This window comes from Aethalodelphis obliquidens, unplaced genomic scaffold, assembly GCF_003676395.1.
Source record: "Aethalodelphis obliquidens isolate GAN/ISIS:26980383/991018 unplaced genomic scaffold, ASM367639v1 scaffold80, whole genome shotgun sequence".
NCBI classification, from domain to species: Eukaryota; Metazoa; Chordata; class Mammalia; order Artiodactyla; family Delphinidae; genus Aethalodelphis; species Aethalodelphis obliquidens.
In genome coordinates, this window is record NW_020838024.1 from 2890559 (window position 1) to 2910417 (window position 19859).

At 42.6% G+C, this 19859-nt stretch overlaps 1 protein-coding gene and 1 long non-coding RNA gene across 2 annotated transcripts in view; one reads left to right on the forward strand and one right to left on the reverse strand.

The window, feature by feature from the left end:
- The first annotated feature begins 12481 nt into the window (after positions 1-12481).
- Positions 12482-14896, forward strand: LOC113612639 (uncharacterized). Its single transcript, XR_003429912.1, has 3 exons — positions 12482-13443; positions 13789-13920; positions 14496-14896. It is a non-coding gene; the product is annotated as an uncharacterized LOC113612639 (long non-coding RNA).
- Positions 14897-16683: 1787 nt separating this feature from the next.
- LOC113612622 (sperm flagellar protein 2-like) overlaps positions 16684-19859 on the reverse strand; it is a 71895-nt gene continuing 68719 nt past the window's right edge. The window contains exon 15 of the mRNA XM_027092622.1: positions 16684-17016. Within this exon, the coding sequence (XP_026948423.1) occupies positions 16927-17016 (90 nt within the window). The 3' untranslated portion in view covers positions 16684-16926. The remainder of the gene's footprint in view (positions 17017-19859) is intronic.

Consider the following 19859-nt stretch of genomic DNA (forward strand, 5'->3'; position numbering starts at 1 on the left):
TGTCCTAAAGAACACAATTTAGAGATAATGTTTATACCTTGGAATGAGCCAAACTCTAAAAGTTAGTCTGGACCTAGAAAGACTCTCTCAAAAGCATCCCAGTAAGAGAAATCTGAATTCCATCTCAGAGAAACAGACTCCATAAGCTACTTTGACTCCGATGCTAGATGGTCCTCTTATATTGAACACGTACACACTTCAGTTGTCCCTCTGCTGCGTTCCCATTGCCTCCTAAGTGCTCATGGTAATGGGGAGTAATGGTCTGTTTATTGGTCAGTGTCCTTCACTAAGTGGGGAGTTTCTGAAAAAAAGCTTGATGCCTTGTCCATTTCCATAGCACTATCATAGTACCTGGTGCATAATTGGTACTCGATAGGTATTGAGAAAATGAACGCATGGGTGAATATTTGTAGGTTTTTTTGTGAAGTAGGAGTCACAGAATCGTAACCATATGGAACTTCATTAGAGGTCTTCTAGTGATAGATTAATTCCTCATGAAAACTTCACTGAATAAAAAGAGTTAAGCTAATTCCTTCATGCAGAGTTTAGGCTCATTTTCTTTTGTTGAGGTCAGTAAACATCAAGAGTTGCTACTGATTGATTTTCAGAGGAGCCTTCACATATACAAAGAGCATAACTAAATTATGTGCACACCTCAAATTATTTATGTTTTTATTGCCTTGTCATCTCCCAGCCCGTTAGCTCTCTGAATGGTTTTCCAATGTCTCTCCAAATCCTTCTGCTCCTGCTCAGTTTAAGATCACAGAATGGGATTTGGGATGCCAGCAAATGCCCATCAGCACTGACTCTTGAGAGTCCTACCGTATTTGCTATAATCTGAAAAAAATACCCCTGCACCTTCCATGAGGGCAAATGCATATGTTGATATTATTTCAATGAAACAAGTAGAAAATAACAATTTTTCAGTTTTTCCAGGGACAAGGTAGCTTTTTATATAAAAATTTTAAATATGAAAGTAAATGGATTGGCTTTGAGTTTAAAAAGAAAATTGTTAATCAACCTGTTTCAATATGCCCTATCATTCATATTTCAATTAATGAAAGCAAGACACAGTCTTAAACATGTTTTTGCTCCTCTTTCTTCCTCTTCAGTCCCTTCCCTCTTTTTTTGCAGATAACACAATTGGCTCAGGTCTGATTGGCTACAACTATTCCCATCTTGTTACCTTGCTATGATTACTATGAGTTACTCTGCGAATGACTGCGTCAAAGAAGCAATATCTCAACCATTGCAGGCAGCATCTTGATTTACCAACAGGTTTGCTGAACAACAACAAAACGTGCTCAGGTAGGAAACTTCAGAGAGATTAGGTTTTCCTGTTTATGTAGTTTAGAAAACAGCTCTGTCTTGACATATCAGCTTTTATTTTTGTGATGTACCAGAAGTTGATTTAGGTTGAGCCACTTTGAAGTAGTAGTATGCTATGAGACTGAGTTCAAATGTGTAGGGTTTGGTCTTGTTTTCTAGGCAAGAAGAACAATAAAAATCTTGAGCCAATTTTGAATTGAAATGAAAAGGATTCCCCACATTTCTCTTCTGCTTCGTTTTTGAAGTCCAGTTAATCCTAAACCCTTTATACCTGTAGACCCTTTACCTTTTGAGCTGTTAACCAGCATCTGTTCTAAGTCAGCACTTTGGGCCAGAACCATGTTGATATCAAGTTTTGCTTACGGATACAAATTGTTCTTGAACAAACTGCGGGAACAAAGAGTTTGTTTAATCTGACACTCTACTTGTGGTTTATAGGTGTTAGAAACATTTTCCCCAATAAGGGAACACCCAAAATACATGTAATTAGCACTTTGGTAATTATATAATAAAAATGGATGGATGGATGATTTATCTGGGTAATTCTAGAACTTACAAACACTAGACCCTCCAAAAGCTTAATCTTGTACCATTTTGAGTTGTATTTCCATGTGTCCTAAATAGAGAACATTTTACGTGCAGCAGTGTTCAGGATCAAAAAAGTGATATTTGGGCAGTGTCTTACATGATACTAAAAAACAAAAATGAAAACGAAAAACAAACAACTCTACCAGATAATTTGTTCAAGTCCTGCAAACAGCTTTTTAATTCTGGGATTAAATAAATTCATTCAGCTATGAGTCATCATTCTAGTAAGATGAATTAAACTGGTCACTTAAGAGGAGGTAAGAGTTGACTAAAGGAGCAATTTGGTTCTTAAGGATAATTCTTAATGAATTATTAAGAACACACAAGGAGAAAAAAGAGGAATACAGAAAAGATGTCGCCCTCTGAATAGCAGAGTAGAATAGACTTTTATAGTAGAATTTTCTGTCATTTTGCTTCTGTCTAATTGAAGAGACAATTTCATAATGATTTTAATTCATGTGCCCTCTCAGTAAGTGTTTCAGAGAAACCTTATAGAATTGGAAAGAGGTCAGCCAGTGTTTGTAAGTGATTTGCAATCGTACAACCCATTCCCATCAAAGTAGGTCAGGTCAGTGTCCTGCTAAGCGCAATGCTACTTGTGTAAGAAGTAGCTCTGCTCTCACAATAAAAATCTATGTAACATTTGAAAACAAAGAGGAATAAAGTTAGGGTTACATAGCTCTTCTTCCAAAGTGATGCAGTATGAGTTGCAATCCATTCAATGGAATTGGGTAGAATGGCCCAGCCAGTCAGGCTTCAAGCCAAGAAGGAAACAGATAGACAACAATGGTAACAGTAAAAATTACCTTTAAAGGAAAATATTTTTAGTGTGGCACCAGATACTTCAGAATGTTGGTCAATTAGGTAAGCTAGAAGGATGTTTAATTAGGTAGTATCAGTAAATAAAATACTTCCTAGGTCAATACATTTAAAACAAACAAACCAAAAACCTGAGATGGTATAATTAAGAGAACAACTTATTTTACAAGTACTTATAATTGCTTTAGAACCAAAAACATTTGTACGTGAATTACTTATTGCAATGCATCAAATCTAGATGACATTAATTTTAAGCCTCATTCCAATTTCAGAGATGTTAACTTGTGGGAAAAAAGTTAATTTATGAAAACTGTCGTTTGAACAAGAAGCACTTTTGTCACCCTAGTTCCTGTAACTGTTTGTCCTTAATATTTATAAACAATAGAATTGTACTGCTTGGAGAATGTCATATTGCTTATTCTTGTCCTTAATTCAGAAAGGAAGCCCTAGTAAATCATACAAATTACTATGTACCATGCTATGAAGTTATAAGACAGGGGCACTAAAGCTGTAAAACACATGACTTGTATGTGCTAAATCTTATATCTTATCATGGGTTGTCCCTCCCGATCCATGGATCACCCTAGATTCCCCTGCAGTACTCTTTGGCTGCATTTCCAGGAACAAGCAACAGATGTAGAACTCTGAATTCCCAATTGACTTTAATATTCTTAAGGTGCTGGGGAAAAGTCAGAGTGGGACTTTATCTCCCTGGTGCCTTCTTAACCTATCAAGGCTAATACTTTGTCGGGGGTGGGGTATCCTGGATACTTACTGCACAGGGGCAGTGTAATATTTGGCTGGAAGGGAAAGTTATGATGGATCAGCGGCTATGGTTCTTCCAATTGCCTTGGTGATGGCTTTCATTATCTTATTCAGACAGGCTTGGGGACTCTTTTTGTACTTGATGTTTCCCACAGATGGAGGGAGGGACACAAAGTTATTTGCCAAGGAAGACTAAATGTTTACATCTGGTAAGTGTCTGAAGCCCTCAGAACGTCAACTTTTACAGACTCACCTTAACAAACCACGAGTAAACAGTATGCTGCCCATCAACACTATTGTGAGAAAAGTTAATGCAGGTGACAAGAAAAACGAGACAAGGAAGGCTATCTTTGAAGGAAACTTCTCAGAAAAAGAAGGAAGCAGATAACAGATGTTTTGGATGTCTGGATGTCTAGATGTCTTAGTTCTTGTGAATTCGCCATAAAAATAAACATTTTAGGTGATAATAACTGAACGTATTAGATTACATGTTTGTTTACGTCTAATAATTTTGCCATTGAAGTCAAATTAAAATCTGCTCTGCATTTTGGAAGGAGAAAGAACTAGAAACCTAGTTCCATTTCTGAAATGGTTAAAACATTGCCCTGGATTATAAAACCAGAACAGTGGCTTGGAGGCAATCTTTGATATTATCTGAAAATCTTCAAAACAAAATGCAAGTGTGGCCATATTTTTTTCTAGCTGATCTGCCGTATGTGTATTTTAGGTGTCTGTCTGATTGCAGTCAGATGTGGGTAAGTGGTGGGGAGGAAAAAATAATGTTTCTTAACTCTGAGGATAAAAAGACTTGAAATTAGGTGCACCTCACATACTTTGGTAATCTGCCCCACATTCTGCACCGTGATGTGGGATAGATACTGCTAATTTGGTGTTTATTTCTTTGGGGGAGAACAAGCTTTGAAAAGAGCACTCTTATGGATAGGTGACAACTTCTGTGCTATATGAAGAGAAATGGATGGTACTGCTCAATGAAGACTTCAAGGGGATTTAATCAGTTACAGAGGCCACTCTTAGGAGCAACTGATTTTGGGAATCTCAAATCATGTCCTCTCTGGTCATTATTGAGATATCAAACTTCACTCTTTCTCTTTTTCTGCTGAAAGCAGCCAAACTGGGAGGTACCATGTAAGCACCAAGGAGCTAAGAAAAGCTTCTTGAACATTCATACCAAAGCCATTTTAAAGCAATTAAGAGAGGAAGACCATGTTCTAAGTACATCAAAGTCTCCTGTTTTAGCTTGAAACGTTATGTGTAGTTTGTTCCCTCTGGGCTAGAGCCTCAGAATGGAATTGCTGGGTTGATGACTTCAAATCTTTTTAATTTTAATAAATGTTGTCAGATCGCTTTCCAAAAAGGAAGTACTAATTCACGTTACTACCAGGATGTATTAGAGTCAATACAGTGTTCTAAATACTTGCTATTCAATGTGTGATCCAGGGACCAGCAGCCTGGGCATCACCTCGGAGCCTGTTAGAAGTGTGGAATCTTAGCCCTACTCAAGATTGACTCAATCAGAATCTTCATTTTAATAAGATCCCTGGGTGATTCATACATGCATTACCATTTGAAAATCACTGTTTGAAATCACTTGCAATCTGTGTTAAACTGAGAAGGATTGTATCGATCAAATATCTTCTCCGGAAGGATAATTAAGAAATTAGTACAGGTAGTTGACTCTTGGGTGGAGCATTGTGGGACTGACAGAGAGAACGGAGATGGGAACTGGCTTTTGACCATATATTCTTATAAGCTTTGAACTTTTCCATGAGCATGCATTATCTATTAAAAAAAATTTAAGAGCAACTTCTTGCAAATATAGAGATTACTTTCCACCCGCAAATCTCCAGGGAGATGGCAGCCCAGTGGTTCCACGTGTTCTCCTCACACACGTCTCCTGACTTTGTCATGTTGGTGTACTCTGGGTTAAGCAACATGGTGGAAAAGGAAAACTTTCCAAGCCACACAACTTCCTTTTTGAAGATATGAAAATGTAATGATGTCAATGGGGGTTTAATATGACAAGGGAAGCTTTGACTGAGCAGACAGAGTGAGTCAGTGTCATGGGGCACCTTTGAACATTTTCTGTAACATACCCATAGTTTGAACTGTGATTATCATCCCCCTGTTCCTTTTTGCAATACTATACGATTTCCCAGCACCAGGAAATTGCATTTAAAATGTTACGACTGATTCAACTTCTTGAAATACAAGAGTTCTTGGGTTTCTTGTAAGTCAGAGAGCTGGCAAGCCAGTCTGGAACATCTCAGTTTCAGAGTCCACACTGGATCTGCTGACACCAAGACGGGGGCAATTTTCAAGGAGTAAGAGAGGCAGCTCTACCTCTGGAGGATAGAAAGGGAGCATCCTCACCGCCCTCTCGCTTCCTGGAAATCTTCCTAGGACAAGAATCCCCTTCTCCCTCAGTGATCCATTGTGTATAGTACAACTTATTCTTAGGAAACGTTTCATACAGGCTAAATTGAAAACATACGGAAGTTTTATACAGGCTCTGAAGGTTAAAGTACATGAATCTTTTAGATCTAGTTTCTCCAGATGTTGCCACCTTACAGGTCTAAATAGTTTGATAAGAACAATAATTCAAACTTCCCTGGCGCTTGAACCCACCTACTCTCTCAGGACCACCAGCCTCCTGAAAAAGGTTGCCCAAGTATTCTGGGGAATCTTTGGGAGGATAGAGGTAGTTTTTACATGTGCTCGCAAACCAACGAGGTGGGCCACCAAAAATCCGCCATTTCTTTCTTTTCCCTGACTTTGGCCCCTTCCTCTGAGCATCACCCCTCCTGTCAGGGATTTTTTTTCCTTTTCTACAGAGTATCTTCTTTCCCCTAGTGGGCATCTGTCTCCAGCTGCATCTGGGACACCGGAGCCTCAGCATATGTGGGGAGTGGAAGGGATCGAGGCTGCAGGGTTTTCTGCTGGAGAGGAGCAAACAACTTAGCCCTCTTTTGGTGTCATTCTCTTTTAGAGACACCGTGTCCCAGGGTTCTTGTGAAACAGCCCTTGTAGCATTTACTTACATCACCCTCTGTCTTGAGTTCACAGCCATTTCATTGTTATTGAATCTACCTGCTCTAGCTCCTTCCTTCTATGCTCAAGGTACATTTTGTCTCAGGATTTTATCTTCTGCCAATGGGCTTCTGGGTCTCGTAAACCCCAAGTTTATGTTAGGGTTCCTGCTACACCCCCAGCAGAAACTCTAGGTTCATGAGAAATAATGGTTTATTGCCTGGACCTTTCTGGGCTCTGGGACCTAAATAAGAGGGTTCCGTGGCCAAACAGATATCACCTACTCAATTCTTGCGGAGCTTCCCGGGGCAGGGGGCCAGCCAGCTGTTCAGTCACGGGCTTCATGGTGGGGATGTTTGGTGTCGGTGGGTGGGAGGGAGTGCTGGGATGGAGGTGGGGAACCAGAGAATGGGAGGAGCACAGCGGGAGTGCCTTCGCCCACAGAGCCCCTAGAATCAGTAACAAGCTTTTCAAAAGATACATTTTATTTTCATAAAATATTATTTTATTTCCCCAAAGAGTGAAGGTGGTGTGATGGTGGCAATGAAAGGGGACAGGGTGATGGGATAGGCATGGAGAAAACATCTCCTGACAATGCTCTTCTGTCTCTGGGAATTTCTGCAAAAAGAAGGGGGCGCCTTACGAAGTGAGTCTGCAGCCAATTTGGCGAGCGATCCACCAGCTGTGGTTTCCGGAACAACAGTGTGGTCACAATTGATACGTGCGTTGTTAATAATCACTACCTCCGTGGTCTTGCCTGTTCCTAGACATAGGGGGAGGGGTGGTGACAGGAAGCCGTGCTGGCTCTTCCATCTCAATTTAGTCTTGCAGGTGAAATTGAGAGTTCGGTAAGAGGTGCACGGCTAAGCAATCCCAAATCCAGGGAATGTGCGGGCAAATGCCTGGGCAGATGGTGGGCGGCTTTGTATGCTCCTTCTTGGATCTGCCCTAGTTCACCACCTCCAGGTTTCTTCAAAGCTCAGCCTTGTCTGTCTCACGCATAGCTCTCTTCTACCCTTCCGTGTCTAGCACAGATGGGAGATGCAGGCAACAAGAAGACGGGCTGCAGAGAGGGTGGTACCTCTGATCTTGGTCTAGCCGTGCACTCCTAGTCTCCCGGGAGGTCGAATGCCTGGCAGCCCAGGATTTGCAGAAGGATAGCTGGAGAACCGTGGCCACTGACTGCCTTCCTTCTTCAGATTATTGTTTCTTTTCGTCCACGTGGTTGGAGCATCCAGTTGTGCTGGATGGGACCACCTCAAGGCTGCTGTGCACGGCTGGGCAGTTTGTGTACTGTGAAAATGCGACCAGCTGAGAGGAGAGTGAGGGTGAGCTCTGTTAGCCCTGAACTAGATCTGCTGTGGCCTGCCATGGTGCCCTATCAGGCTGCAGGAAGGGGTGTCTCCCAGCCGGTGCCTGGTGCCGTATGAGCTAGTGGTGGCCGTGGCTCAGGGTGCATTTGAAGCTGTGAAACGTGGGGCTTGGCAGCAGCCTCTGCCCTTGCTACCCCGACCAGCCCTCTGACTTGCTTGGAGTGAGCCCCTCTGGGAAACCCAGCCGTGGAAAACTGATAGACCGTGGGCCACACGCAAGGCCCACGAACGTAATCGTCTGGCTCACACAGAGTTGACCCACACAACGTTTTAAACTATTTGAACTAACTGTCAATATTTACAATTGAAGAGATTCTGCATGAGGATCAGAATCTCTGGCTTCCCACGGCCCTGCCAGGTCATATTGGGTCGCAGCCGATTACTGTGTGACAGTCCTCAACATGCCCTGCGGCCTCTCCAGCACTGAGGATGAGTGCTAATTGCTGTTTATCATAGTACCTGTGCTCTGTTCTCTGATAGTAGAATAAAGAGAAGGGAAGTCTATCCTGTGCTGTCTTTGAAAAGTGGGAAAATTAAAGATAGACTAAGAAGCCATTACAAAGATATCCCGACCTGCTATGTATTTTTTAAACACCTGCCAAGTCCTTCTAGCGCGGCTCCTCTGCAGGCGAGGGCTTAGCTTGGGAGGTGTGTTCTGGGGCCTCATCTGTCCCTCTGCCCTCAAGTGTTTTTGTCAGGACAGAGGGTTTAGACCCTTCCTGCTGAACTGGGGGGCTAGGTCACATGCGGTCTGGTTGAAGGTCAGAGAGAGAGATACCGTGATCAGACATATGGAATCTGAAGGGAGGGAGACGAAGGACAGAGAAATTGAGAACACAGACATACCACAAAAAATACCTGACATACCACAGAAAAGTCAGGTATGTAAGTCAGTGGCACCAGATTGCATAAGGCAAGGCCCCTGGTGGCAAATTTCTTTCGGTAGGGAGGCATTGCTCGAAGGGCAGAGGGCTGAATCCTTAGCTGAGGGAACTATTGGGAATTTTACACACGTGGTTATACCTTGGGATGCCTCTACCTGACGCCCACATGACAGAGAAGCAGCGTGGTCCAAGGGTCAAGGGCAAAGATCCTGGAAACAGATTGCTTCCCCCGCAGGTAGGAATCCTAGTCCCTTACTAGCTGTGCAAGTTAGGTGAGCTCCTTACCCCTTCACGCCTTAGATTCCTCTGCTTTATAATGAGGATAGGTATATACCTACATTCTAAGGTTGCCTATAGATGAGAATTAAATGAGTTAATTCTTAGAAAGTGCTTAGAAGAGTGGCTGGCACTTGTCAAATACCCAAGAAGTATTTATTACTACCTGCTTGCTATCTCTCCCGCCTCCCCTAGGAAAATGCAATATTTAGAAACATGGTTATCAGCTTGGAGGAAGTTGTACTCTGAAAGAAATAAAAGCAGCATATTTTTAGAGTTACTCCATTCAGAAAGAAGTTGTAAAGTTCTCCTGGAGCATGAGAAGCTAAGAGATGTCTTCCATCCAGGGCACTCTTCCTGCGGACGCTTTTGCAAGGAGCATGGTGGCAAAGGCTCTCCTTGATTTATAGGAGTTTTACCATGAAAGGGGCTCGAAAGGCGGTGACATTGGTGGGAGAAGGCTCAGCCCTCGCCCTTGGGAGTCCATGGCGCAGTCTGCCCTATGCAGAACACAAGGATGTTGTGGTTTCAGCCTGGTTTGTGGGGCGCATAACAAGGTGAGGCTGCTTCAGACAGCGCTCAGTGTCGCTGTCTCCCTGCGGTTAGCCGTGAAGTGAGCAAAGACACAACAGTGTTTGTTTGGAGCTCAAGTGCTCGGAGTGCTGCTTTGAGCCCTGTGAGGCCCTTGTGGGGCTTTGAACTGTGGCCACAAGACGCTAGTGGCATCTCTTTCCAGATTTGTTTTGACATACGCTTGAAAACAACGTTTCCCTCTGTCCTTCTGCAAAGAATCTGACTGTGAATGTGCTGGTAGATTTGTTTAGCCCTGCCTCAACAGAATCTTTGATGATGCCTTGAGTAACAGAGGATGCTCTAAGTCTGTATCAGAGAACATGGCAGAGAAAATTTTGGAGGTGGAAGGAGCTATCCAACAGGCAATGTAAATTTCTTACTAAGTCAAACATGCCAGCTAAGTACGACAGGAGACAGAATAAGTTGCAAAAGGTGTTGGAAGCAGAGTTAGGGAACCTTTTATTTAGAGAAAAAAAGGGTAGGAGCAAGGGAGGAGCCTGAGAGAGCCCAGACGGTGGGGGTTGCTGCACTGACCTGTTCAGAGTTAGACTAGGCTCCTGGTGCTAAAAGGAGGTGATTATAATAGGATTCTTAGTTCTCATTAGCTTCGTGAGTCATTCAGCCTCTAGCAGATGTACCCTGATGTCACGCAGCCTCCCTCCTCCAGAGCTACAGGGGGCCATCTGGAGAGGAGGCAAGTGACCCTCCTTACACACACACAGACACAGACACAGACACACACACACACACACACACACACACACACACACAAATAATATTGAAAAGATTAAATCGGTTCTCTCCACAGATCTAGAATAAGGGACATATAAGGTTGTAGGAACATCTTTACTGTAAAAAGGTACTCTACACCTGCTAGAATTTCTGTAAAAAGGAGACATTCCTCTTCACTCATTAATCCATTTCGTATTTATTGAGTATCTAATAAGTACCAGAAACCATGCTGAGGGAAGTTGTGTCAAGTTGAGTGTGAGAAAAAGATGATAGGCATAGAAAGAGAGAATCAGATTCTAAATAACATCCTAAGAGATGCGGAATCTATTTGATAACAAGGAAGCAGAGGGAAGGTTTTTAAACAAAAATGTGACATGCTTAAGTAAAGATTCAGAAAGATTATTTTGTGAACAGTGTAGAGGCTGGATTGGGGTAGAACGATGGAGGCTTTGGGAGAAGATACAGAAAGTAGGGGGGTCAAATGAGGACCATTGCAAGAGTCTAGAAGAAGGATTTTGAGGGATTTTGAAATAGGGTGGTGAGTGGGCACTGAAAGGAAAGGAGAGATGTGAGAGATATTTGTAAGAAGTGATCAGTAAGATAGGGTGTGAAGGCGGGAAAAGGATGAAGAGACAAGGATGCAGCCCCAGTTCTGAGAATAGGAGTCCAGGAGAACCACAGGTGCTGCCATTAGTATAGCATGGGAGGTTGGGAGGAGAAGCTCTCCCAGGAGAACTTCAGAGGTGGGCTGGGCCATATAGTCATCCAGCCAAATGGTTCGTCCACTGTCTGTATCTCCTCTATTCCTATTTAATCCTCCCTTAGACAGCCCCAGGCTGGCCTGCACAGCTAAGTGGCTGGAGTGTGGTAATGGACGCCATGGGTAGGAATTCTAATGCAAGGAAATAGGGGGTGCTCACAGTGGGATGAGCCTGCTCAAAGAGCTTTAAAGAAAGGAGAAAGGCACACACGATGAAGAGTGCACTGAAAGGGCTCTTTGGGGGAGATCGAAGTTGGGGTTGCAGAGCTGAGGAGCTGACTCAGTAGAGGTAAAACTACAGTCGGAGGAGGACAAAAGGGTAAAGTTCTAGGTTCCCTTCATGGTACCGCATGGTACCCTGCATCTGTCAGAATAATCCTGGCAACAGGGAGCTTGTCGCTTCTCATGGTCAGCTGGAATCTGCCACGCTGCAACAGGCACCACTAGAGTTGGTTCATCCCTGGGGACCACAGAGAAGCTACTTCATCTGGACAGCTTTTCAAATAGTTGGAGATGGTTTCTTTGCCCCTTACATTGGAAGTTTCTCTACTTAAGGCTAAGACTATGGGGTTTTGAGTTTCCTCCCTTCTGAATATATATATATATATCAGTTCCTCTGCATACATAAACTGTGCATATATTCAAGTGTGTGGCCAGGAACTGCACACAGAATTGCCAGTGAGGTCTAACCAGCACCTATCAGAGGAAAATCAGTATCTCCCTTCCTACAAATGTTGCTCTGAGGACACTGGACTCTTCAGGGGACAAAACACACAGCAAATTAGATTCAATTCACTTTGACCAAAACCCTTCTGTTTTTATTTTTAAACATCGCTAAGTCACACTTCTTCCATCCTGGGCTTATGCAATTGGTTATTTGTACTTCAAGTTGAGCAAACCAGGTAAGAGGATGGCTTTGGGTGTTCATATCGGGTTCCTAGTCTGTCTATAATTTACCAGCTGTGTGACTTTGGGCAAGTTACATAATCTCTCTACTTGTCATTTTCATTATGTGTAAATGGCCATCTTAAGAGTACTTACTTCACAGAGTTATGAGACTAAATGAGATAATGCCTCAGCACTCAGCACAGTGCCTGACTCATAGTAGACCTTCAATAATATTAGCTATTATTACCTATTGTTACCTATTGTTAATATCCTAACCTTGTTATTGAGTCCTCTTTTTCTTTTTTTTTTTTTTTTTTTTTTTTTCGGCACGCGGGCCTCTCACTGTTGTGGCCTCTCCCGTTGCAGAGCACAGGCTCCGGACGTGCAGGCTCAGTGGCCATGGCTCATGGGCCCAGCCGCTCCGCGGCATGTGGGATCTTCCCGGACCGGGATACGAACCCGCGTCCCCTGCATTGGCAGGCGGACTCTCAACCACTGCGCCACCAGGGAAGCCCTCTTTTTCTTATTAAGCATAATTTAATTCGAATTTCTTCCAACATTGTACCAACCACAATTATAATTCACATGAATTCTATCTCTCTCTTTGAATTTCTTTGTTGAAGTTTTGTAAATCACAGAAATAAGAGAGACATAGTCAGTATTTCCTATAGCTAACAGCCCATTAAGGGAGAGGGAAAATAAATAACTCATGTTATGAATCTTCTGTGTTTGAGAACCTCACTCTACTGGTTACAAATTCACTTGTCATTCAGTCCATATTTGTTTACCTTGTTCCCAAGGATAGCGTGAAGATATCATGAATAACCCTGTAAAATGTCACATTGCTGTCCAGAGGAGAGCAACCAGGATAAGATTCAGATTCATCTCATAGAAGCGAGAGCTGGAGAACATAGTCATATTTAGTGCTGAAAAGAGGGGAGATGGTGCACATAGTGGGAGATGTTGAAGAGGGTGACAATTTGGTGTGTGGGTTGGATGAGGGTGGAGAGAAGGTGGACATGGATGACGTGAACGTCCACTGAGGCCAATGGTATGTTGGCAGCAAATGATTCTGGAAGTAGCTATTTCAAGCAGCCCATGGTGATACCTCCTTGACCTATGATTTAGAAGAAACAGTGGCCCCCTTTCGGGTTTTTCTCATGAATTAGTCTAAAATATGTCTTTGTTAAAGAGGAAGAAATGGATCTTTGAAATAAGTGGACAATTGACAGCCAGGCAAGAAGGAGGAGGAGACCTATTCATGGGAAGAAAGAGAAGAAAAATTCACGGTAAAGTAGTGAACGTCCCCAGCTTCACTGCTCTCTCATTCATCTTAGGCGTGCCGGAACTCTAACCGTTTGCCTGTTGCGTTAACGGACATTTTGTTTCCTTGACCATCTTTACCCAGGTAATCCCTTCATTGAGACATCACTGGTGATATATTTATTTTAGAAGAAAATAGCATCAGCTTCCCTTTCTTTTCATAGGAAATACTATATTATTTTTTGACAGTTTTAAAATGAGTTCTGGGTGATCCCCGAATCTTATAATCTAACATACACCAAAAGTGCAATGATGTACATCAGACCATTGCCTGGTAGAAAGGTTGGCTCAGCTGTTAATCATGTGACATGATGGTCTCTTGAAGGTTGGCTTTTCGAGATTGGTATTTGGGTTGAATGTACAGAGTCCTGAAAGGGATAGCCTCCTCTGGGAGATTTAAAATCAGATTAACTCTTTTGTTTTAAATTAGATGAGGACTTGCAGGGGAGCATAGATGCCGCCACAGGAGATGGCAGACAGTTCGAGACTCCAGGAGTTTCCCAGGAGGGAGTGAGAGCCTTCCTGTCCCAGGGCTCTGAGACCAGGACAGCTATGCCACCACGTAAGTAGACAATACAAACGTACTAGATGGTAGAATTGGGTTATAAATTTCTTTTAACACCATGACAATAGAATACAAAAACATATTTGAAAGATGAATTTAATAGGGTTATATGTAAATACCTGTACTTTAATATTTTAAAAAAGTGGCCTCTGTTAAGACAGGTGGAAATGTGGTTGAACTAAAGCACATGAAACAAAGGCTTAGAAGCTTTAGTTATTTGTAAGTTTAATATAAGTCATCAGTTTCTTTTGGTTACCTCAGACTCCTCAAAATCTGCAGATGTGGGTTCACGTGTGTGTGTGTGTGTGTGTGTGTGTGTGTGCGTATGCCCATACACAATGGCTTTGACATCCTGGTCTGCATTAAGAGAGGTATCTTGATGGTGTATCCAGAGTCCGAGATCAGAGACTTCAGATCCATCTCACAAAAGCAATAGCCGGAGGACATGGTAATGTGCAGGGCAAAAGCAGCCTCAGAATGACCTGAAGGTGGTTGGGCGTTCACTAGAATTATAAGACTCGGAAGGCTCTTGGGGAAAGGAGCTTACAGTACATTCTTTCTTCTTCTGGCAGAATCCCATGCAGTCTCTGCTTTCAGTGTGAAGTTCCACCCTTGCCCGCTCCAGAACCTGCGGTGCGAGAGCTCCATTTACATCTCTAGGTCATGTTCCACCACCAGGTCTGCTCCATCCTGCTGATGACTGGAGACTGACATGGTGGCAAATACCCACCAGGGAGACCTTTGTGTGGGTTGCTCTCCTATAATTCAGATGAGATAATGGGCCTCAGGAGGGAAATTCTGCAATTTCCTTCGTTAACTACACTGTGCAAGAACATTATTACAGCAAGCAATTACAAGGAAATATAAGGCATCATTACAGAGCCATTGTGTCCGCTTTTAATTTTTTTCCAGTGCAATGTAATGTTGCCTTGTCGTCTTCAATCCTTAATAAAATGTCGGTTGGTTGGCTGCCTGTGTCCTTATCATGATGTCTTATTTATTTGAATCCTATTTTCAGATGTTCCTCAGCTCCCTTCTCTAGAATAACTAGAACTACGAGTGAATCAGCTAGCTGAAACTGTGAAATCTCTGGCTGGGTTTCTTCTCCACCTCCTAAGCTTCTGCATCACCATCCTCCATCATCTTGAGGACAAGGGTTCTGGGAATGGAACCCACAAGAAGCAGATTTAGGCAATGTGTCACTCTCAAGAAATAGAATATAGGGCTTCCCTGGTGGCGCAGTGGTTGAGAGTCCGCCTGCTGATGCAGGGGACACGGGTTCGTGCCCCGGTGTGGGAGGATCCCACGTGCCGCGGAGCGGCTGGGTCCGTGAGCCATGGCCGCTGAGCCTGCGCGTCCGGAGCCTGTACTCCGCAGCGGGAGAGGCCACAACAGTGAGAGACCCGCGTACCGCAAAAAAAAAAAAAAAAAAAAAAAGAGAGAATATTATTCTCACTGACAATTGAAATTGTCTTTGGACGGCTCATTTTTTCAGTGATCAATCCAAATGTGATACCTCTACACGTTTTGCACAAATGTATTATAATGCAACTTAAAGCTGGCTATGATTTTAGTCTTATGTTCAGGAGTATAGCAATAAGGAAAATACACAAAATCCCTTACTTCATGGAACTTACAACCTAGTGGAGTGACAGACAAACAAAAGAGTAAACTTGCATTTGTCGGATGTTGATAAGTGCAATGGAAAAAAAAAATTAAAGTGGGCATGAGAGGTATGGGGATGGTGGTTTATTTCTATGTTGTATTATGTGTTGAGGGAAGGCGTTGCTGACAAAGTGTCATTTGAACAGAGGCCTGAAGGAAGTCAGGGGGCAAGCCATGCAGATATTTGGGACCAGGCAGAGAGAAAAGCAAGTGCAAAGGCCCTGAGGCAGGCATGTGTCTGTTGTGTTCCAGGGTCAACAAGGTACAATTGTTGCTTAAGCAGAACGGGCTGGGGGAAAATATAGGGAAATGAGATCAGACAGGCAGCGAGGGGTAAAATGAAGGTAAGGACTTGGACCAGACTCTACATGAGATGGGACTCCAATAGACGGTTGGAGCAGCGGGGTGACGCGAAGGCTCCCTCTCTTTGGCTTGGGTATGTTGAGTTTGTGATGATGATAAGCCATTCCTGTGGTAATCAAGTGGACAGTAAGAGAGAAGTTTGGATTTTGGGGGAAGATGGGAATAGAAACTTCACTTTGGCCCAATAAAGTAACAGAAATGGATGACTCCTCCAGGAATTGACTGTGGACAGAGAAGGCTGAGTGCTGGGGCCCTCCAACTCTTAGAGGCTGAGTAGAAGAGGAGGGTTCAGCAAAGACCCACAGAAGGAGCAGCCAGTGAGGAGACCCAGAGGGGGTTTCACAGAGGCCCAGCCACTGAAAATACATCAGTGCTCACTTAAAAATGCAACGAAAACAACAAAAACAAAATCACTTTCTTCAGGTAAGTATCACTGAATTTGAGTCACTAATTTATACAAGTGCTATAATTGTACCTCTATCTATACAAGAAACATATTCTATTAATAAAGAATTATGAATAGATAATAGGATCGTGACTATACCAGCAGCTGATAACGCAGCCTTCTCCTTGGCTAGTGAGATACACCTTGGAATTTTATGGAGCGAGAACGACAAACTGTATGCAGCCATGCTGCCCTGACGTGGAGCTCTGGGGGAATTTTCACTGTATCTGCCTAATGTAGATACTTCTCACTGGGACTGTTCATGACTTAATGTGTATGTTTATATTTGAACATATCGTTCTGGTGCCTTTTATTTTCGGAATCACTTCAAAATGCACTCCTTCTTACTTCAGATTTTTGCTTGGAAATTTAAAGTTTATTACAGAATATTCTCCAAGTTAAGGAAGACTCCCTTTTCCATGCCCCTCATAGCCTGGTAGGGGTCATTTCTACACTTATGATGATAATGTATACAACAAACACCACGTTTACACTTGATGCCTGGAAGATTCATTGCCGCTCTCTTGTCTTCATTTCTTTTCCTCTGTGAGTCTGGAAGGAGACCTCTCTTCATCACTTCCTTGTACATGCTCACTCCTTTGGAGAATTATTTTAACATCCTAAGAGAAGAGATTCAAAGAGAAGTCACAAATATTAGTAAATGAGTTAGAATGAATGATCACCTAATATGTGGCAGTGATTAAACAGTAAGTTGTTTTTATTTTTTTCCTTTGAGAAAATTGTTCTCTATTTAGCTTGAATCCTGCCTTGCAACTTACTAGTTGTGCCCTTGGAAAGATAGCAAAGATCTTGGAGATTCCATTTCCTCATCTAATAATATCTAATAACAGAGGTGTCATATCAGATTAAATAACATTTGTAAAAGCAGAGTTTGTCAATAATGGGAAAGGCAAAACATTATTTCCCTATCAATCAGTAACAAACAGTATCCACTTTCTATTAAAGGAAAAGTCTAATGCCAAATTAATCATGTCTACAGATTTGTAGAATTTTAGAACAGCAGATTATTTTGAGGGTGGGGGGACTATCTCATTTCTGTTTTGTTTTTTTTTTAACATTAGAGATTGAATGATCTGTTTTTTCCCACTTAAAATACCCAGCTATGTTACATTTTAAATCATAGATGTTTGTAAAATAAATTTAAGACATTATCACAAGGTAGAAGGGGTACAAGCACGTGTGAAAAATGTAGAATTATATTTATGCAGTTTCTAATTTTTTTTTTTTTAGGCAAGTGCTTTAAGAATATGTTTCTTTTCTTCAGAGCTGAGTTCCAAAGGTTTCTATTTTTGTTTAATTAATTAATTTATTTATTTTTGGCTGTGCCGGGTCCCTGCTGCTTTGAGCGGGCCCTCTCCAAAGAGCAGACACTGAATTCAGGAGTTGAAATGCCAGCTTTTTAGTTCATCCATGTACAATTTTGCACGGCTCAGAAATATTTCCTGTGAACTGCAACCACCAGCAGACCAGCAGTAATAATTATAGTAATAATAATTACTATGTATTGAGTGCTTTCTATCTACCAAGCACGGAGCTATGCACTTTATATGGATTAAGTCATTTCATCCATACAAGGACCCTGTGAGGTATGGTTGATAATTAACCCTATTTTACAGGTGGGGAAACCAAGGCACTACGAGGTTACTTGCCCAAGGTCACACAGTTCGTAAGTGTGAACCCAGTCAGCATGGTCCCTGACTCTGCTCTCCTAACCACAAAGCCAGGCCACCCACCAGAAGGAGCAAAAAATACAACGTATCAAAATAATTACGCACACTCGCTTTTTTTTCCACATGTATTTAAAATGCGTGTTGCTTCCAAACATGAACCTTGTAAACACAGAGCTGTTAGGCGACAACCTTCACTTCCCACTGTTTATAGCAGCAAACAACATTTTAACCTGAAAAACCACACTCTAGTTTTTGCTCTACTTATCTTGAAAGATCTTCAAATAACATCACTGTGGTTAAAGTTCATTTTAAAAATGTGATCTATTTACTTGTACATGGATATCTGGAGCAAAAAAATGATGACAGGGTGAGAGTGTTGGTAACTGAGTCTTCAGAGATTTTTTTTTTTTTCTTTTCCTTTCTTTCTTTTCTTTATTTGCCTAGTGAAAATGAGAATAGAGCACCTTACTGGAAAGGGAACCTCTTTCCTTTTTGAACATCACAGTGAGGCTTTTCAGGTCCAAGGCTCAGCTCTCCTTGGGTCACAATCAGATGAAAGCGCCCGGATTAGATGATAGCGGGTGGTCCATCGCCCTCTCATGAGATTCCAGGGTGGAGCGACAGGGAGGAGATGCAAAGGACCAGGATGGGGAGGGTTGAAGAAGCTGACTCAGTAGAAGCACCTTGGCAATGAAGGAATGAACCATCGGACAGACAGACAGACAGACTGATGAACTCTTTTTCTACTGTTAGAGTATCAGGTGATACCTGAGCTATGAGGCTGGTTCATGGGAGGTCAGATACCTTCCATTTGGGGGGCTCTCAGCCAGAGGAGTCTGCGCACCAGAGAGGATTTGGGGAATGTGCAGAGGTCATTTTGGTCATCAATGCATCAAGGTGCTCCTGGAATATAGTGGGCTGCAGCGCAGAATATCAGACATCCTGCCACAACGGAGTCGGTCCTGTGCTGCTCAAAAACGTCAGGAGTGCTTCAGCTGGGGTGCAAGTTGATAAAACTCCTTTCAAAATGAGGAAAATATGCAAACTAACAAGAGCCCTGTGGACTTCAGCTTTCCCTGGGCGTCAGAACACATCTTCAAGGGACTTGCCTTCGAAGGCAGTCAGTCATCTGTTGGTGGGTTTCTTTTTTCAGGAAAGTGCCAATAGAATCTTCTCTGCAAGTCAATCATATTAAGTCATTCTAAAGTCTCCAGAAGTAAGAATGTTCCCCAAATCGTCCTGACTTTTTAGGGAGTTCTTCTCCCATTATAGGAGGAAATAAGCGTGGCATCGTTTTAGGGTCCTAACTGTTCTTGGTAATGTAAGATAAACCCTATTATATATAATTCTAAGGATTTGAAAATTATTTTACTGGCTTAAAATAGGAGGGCTGTTCCCTGAAATGTGGAACAGAATGTGTAGGATGAAATGCAATCTCAAGTGATTGGCTTCTGGAACACATCTCACACAGAATGACGGTTGCCCAGGGGAAGGCAAAAGCAGGGAGACACCCACAGCTGGCAGACTGCTGCCCATCCTTTCTGTGACACCCACCCACCCACTTCTCTCCACCCTTTGTCTAGCTCTGATGTGCTCTGTTCCCACTAATTCCAGGGTCATACTGACTCATCCCCTCATCCTAAGTGGGGAAGAAAGCTGGTCTTTATTAACGCAAGTATGGAGTATAAGATGCCGAAAAGGGACCTGTGACATATCAGTCTCAATGTGAAGAGTAAATGCTAGTGGGATGTATGAGTACAATGACTTAGAAC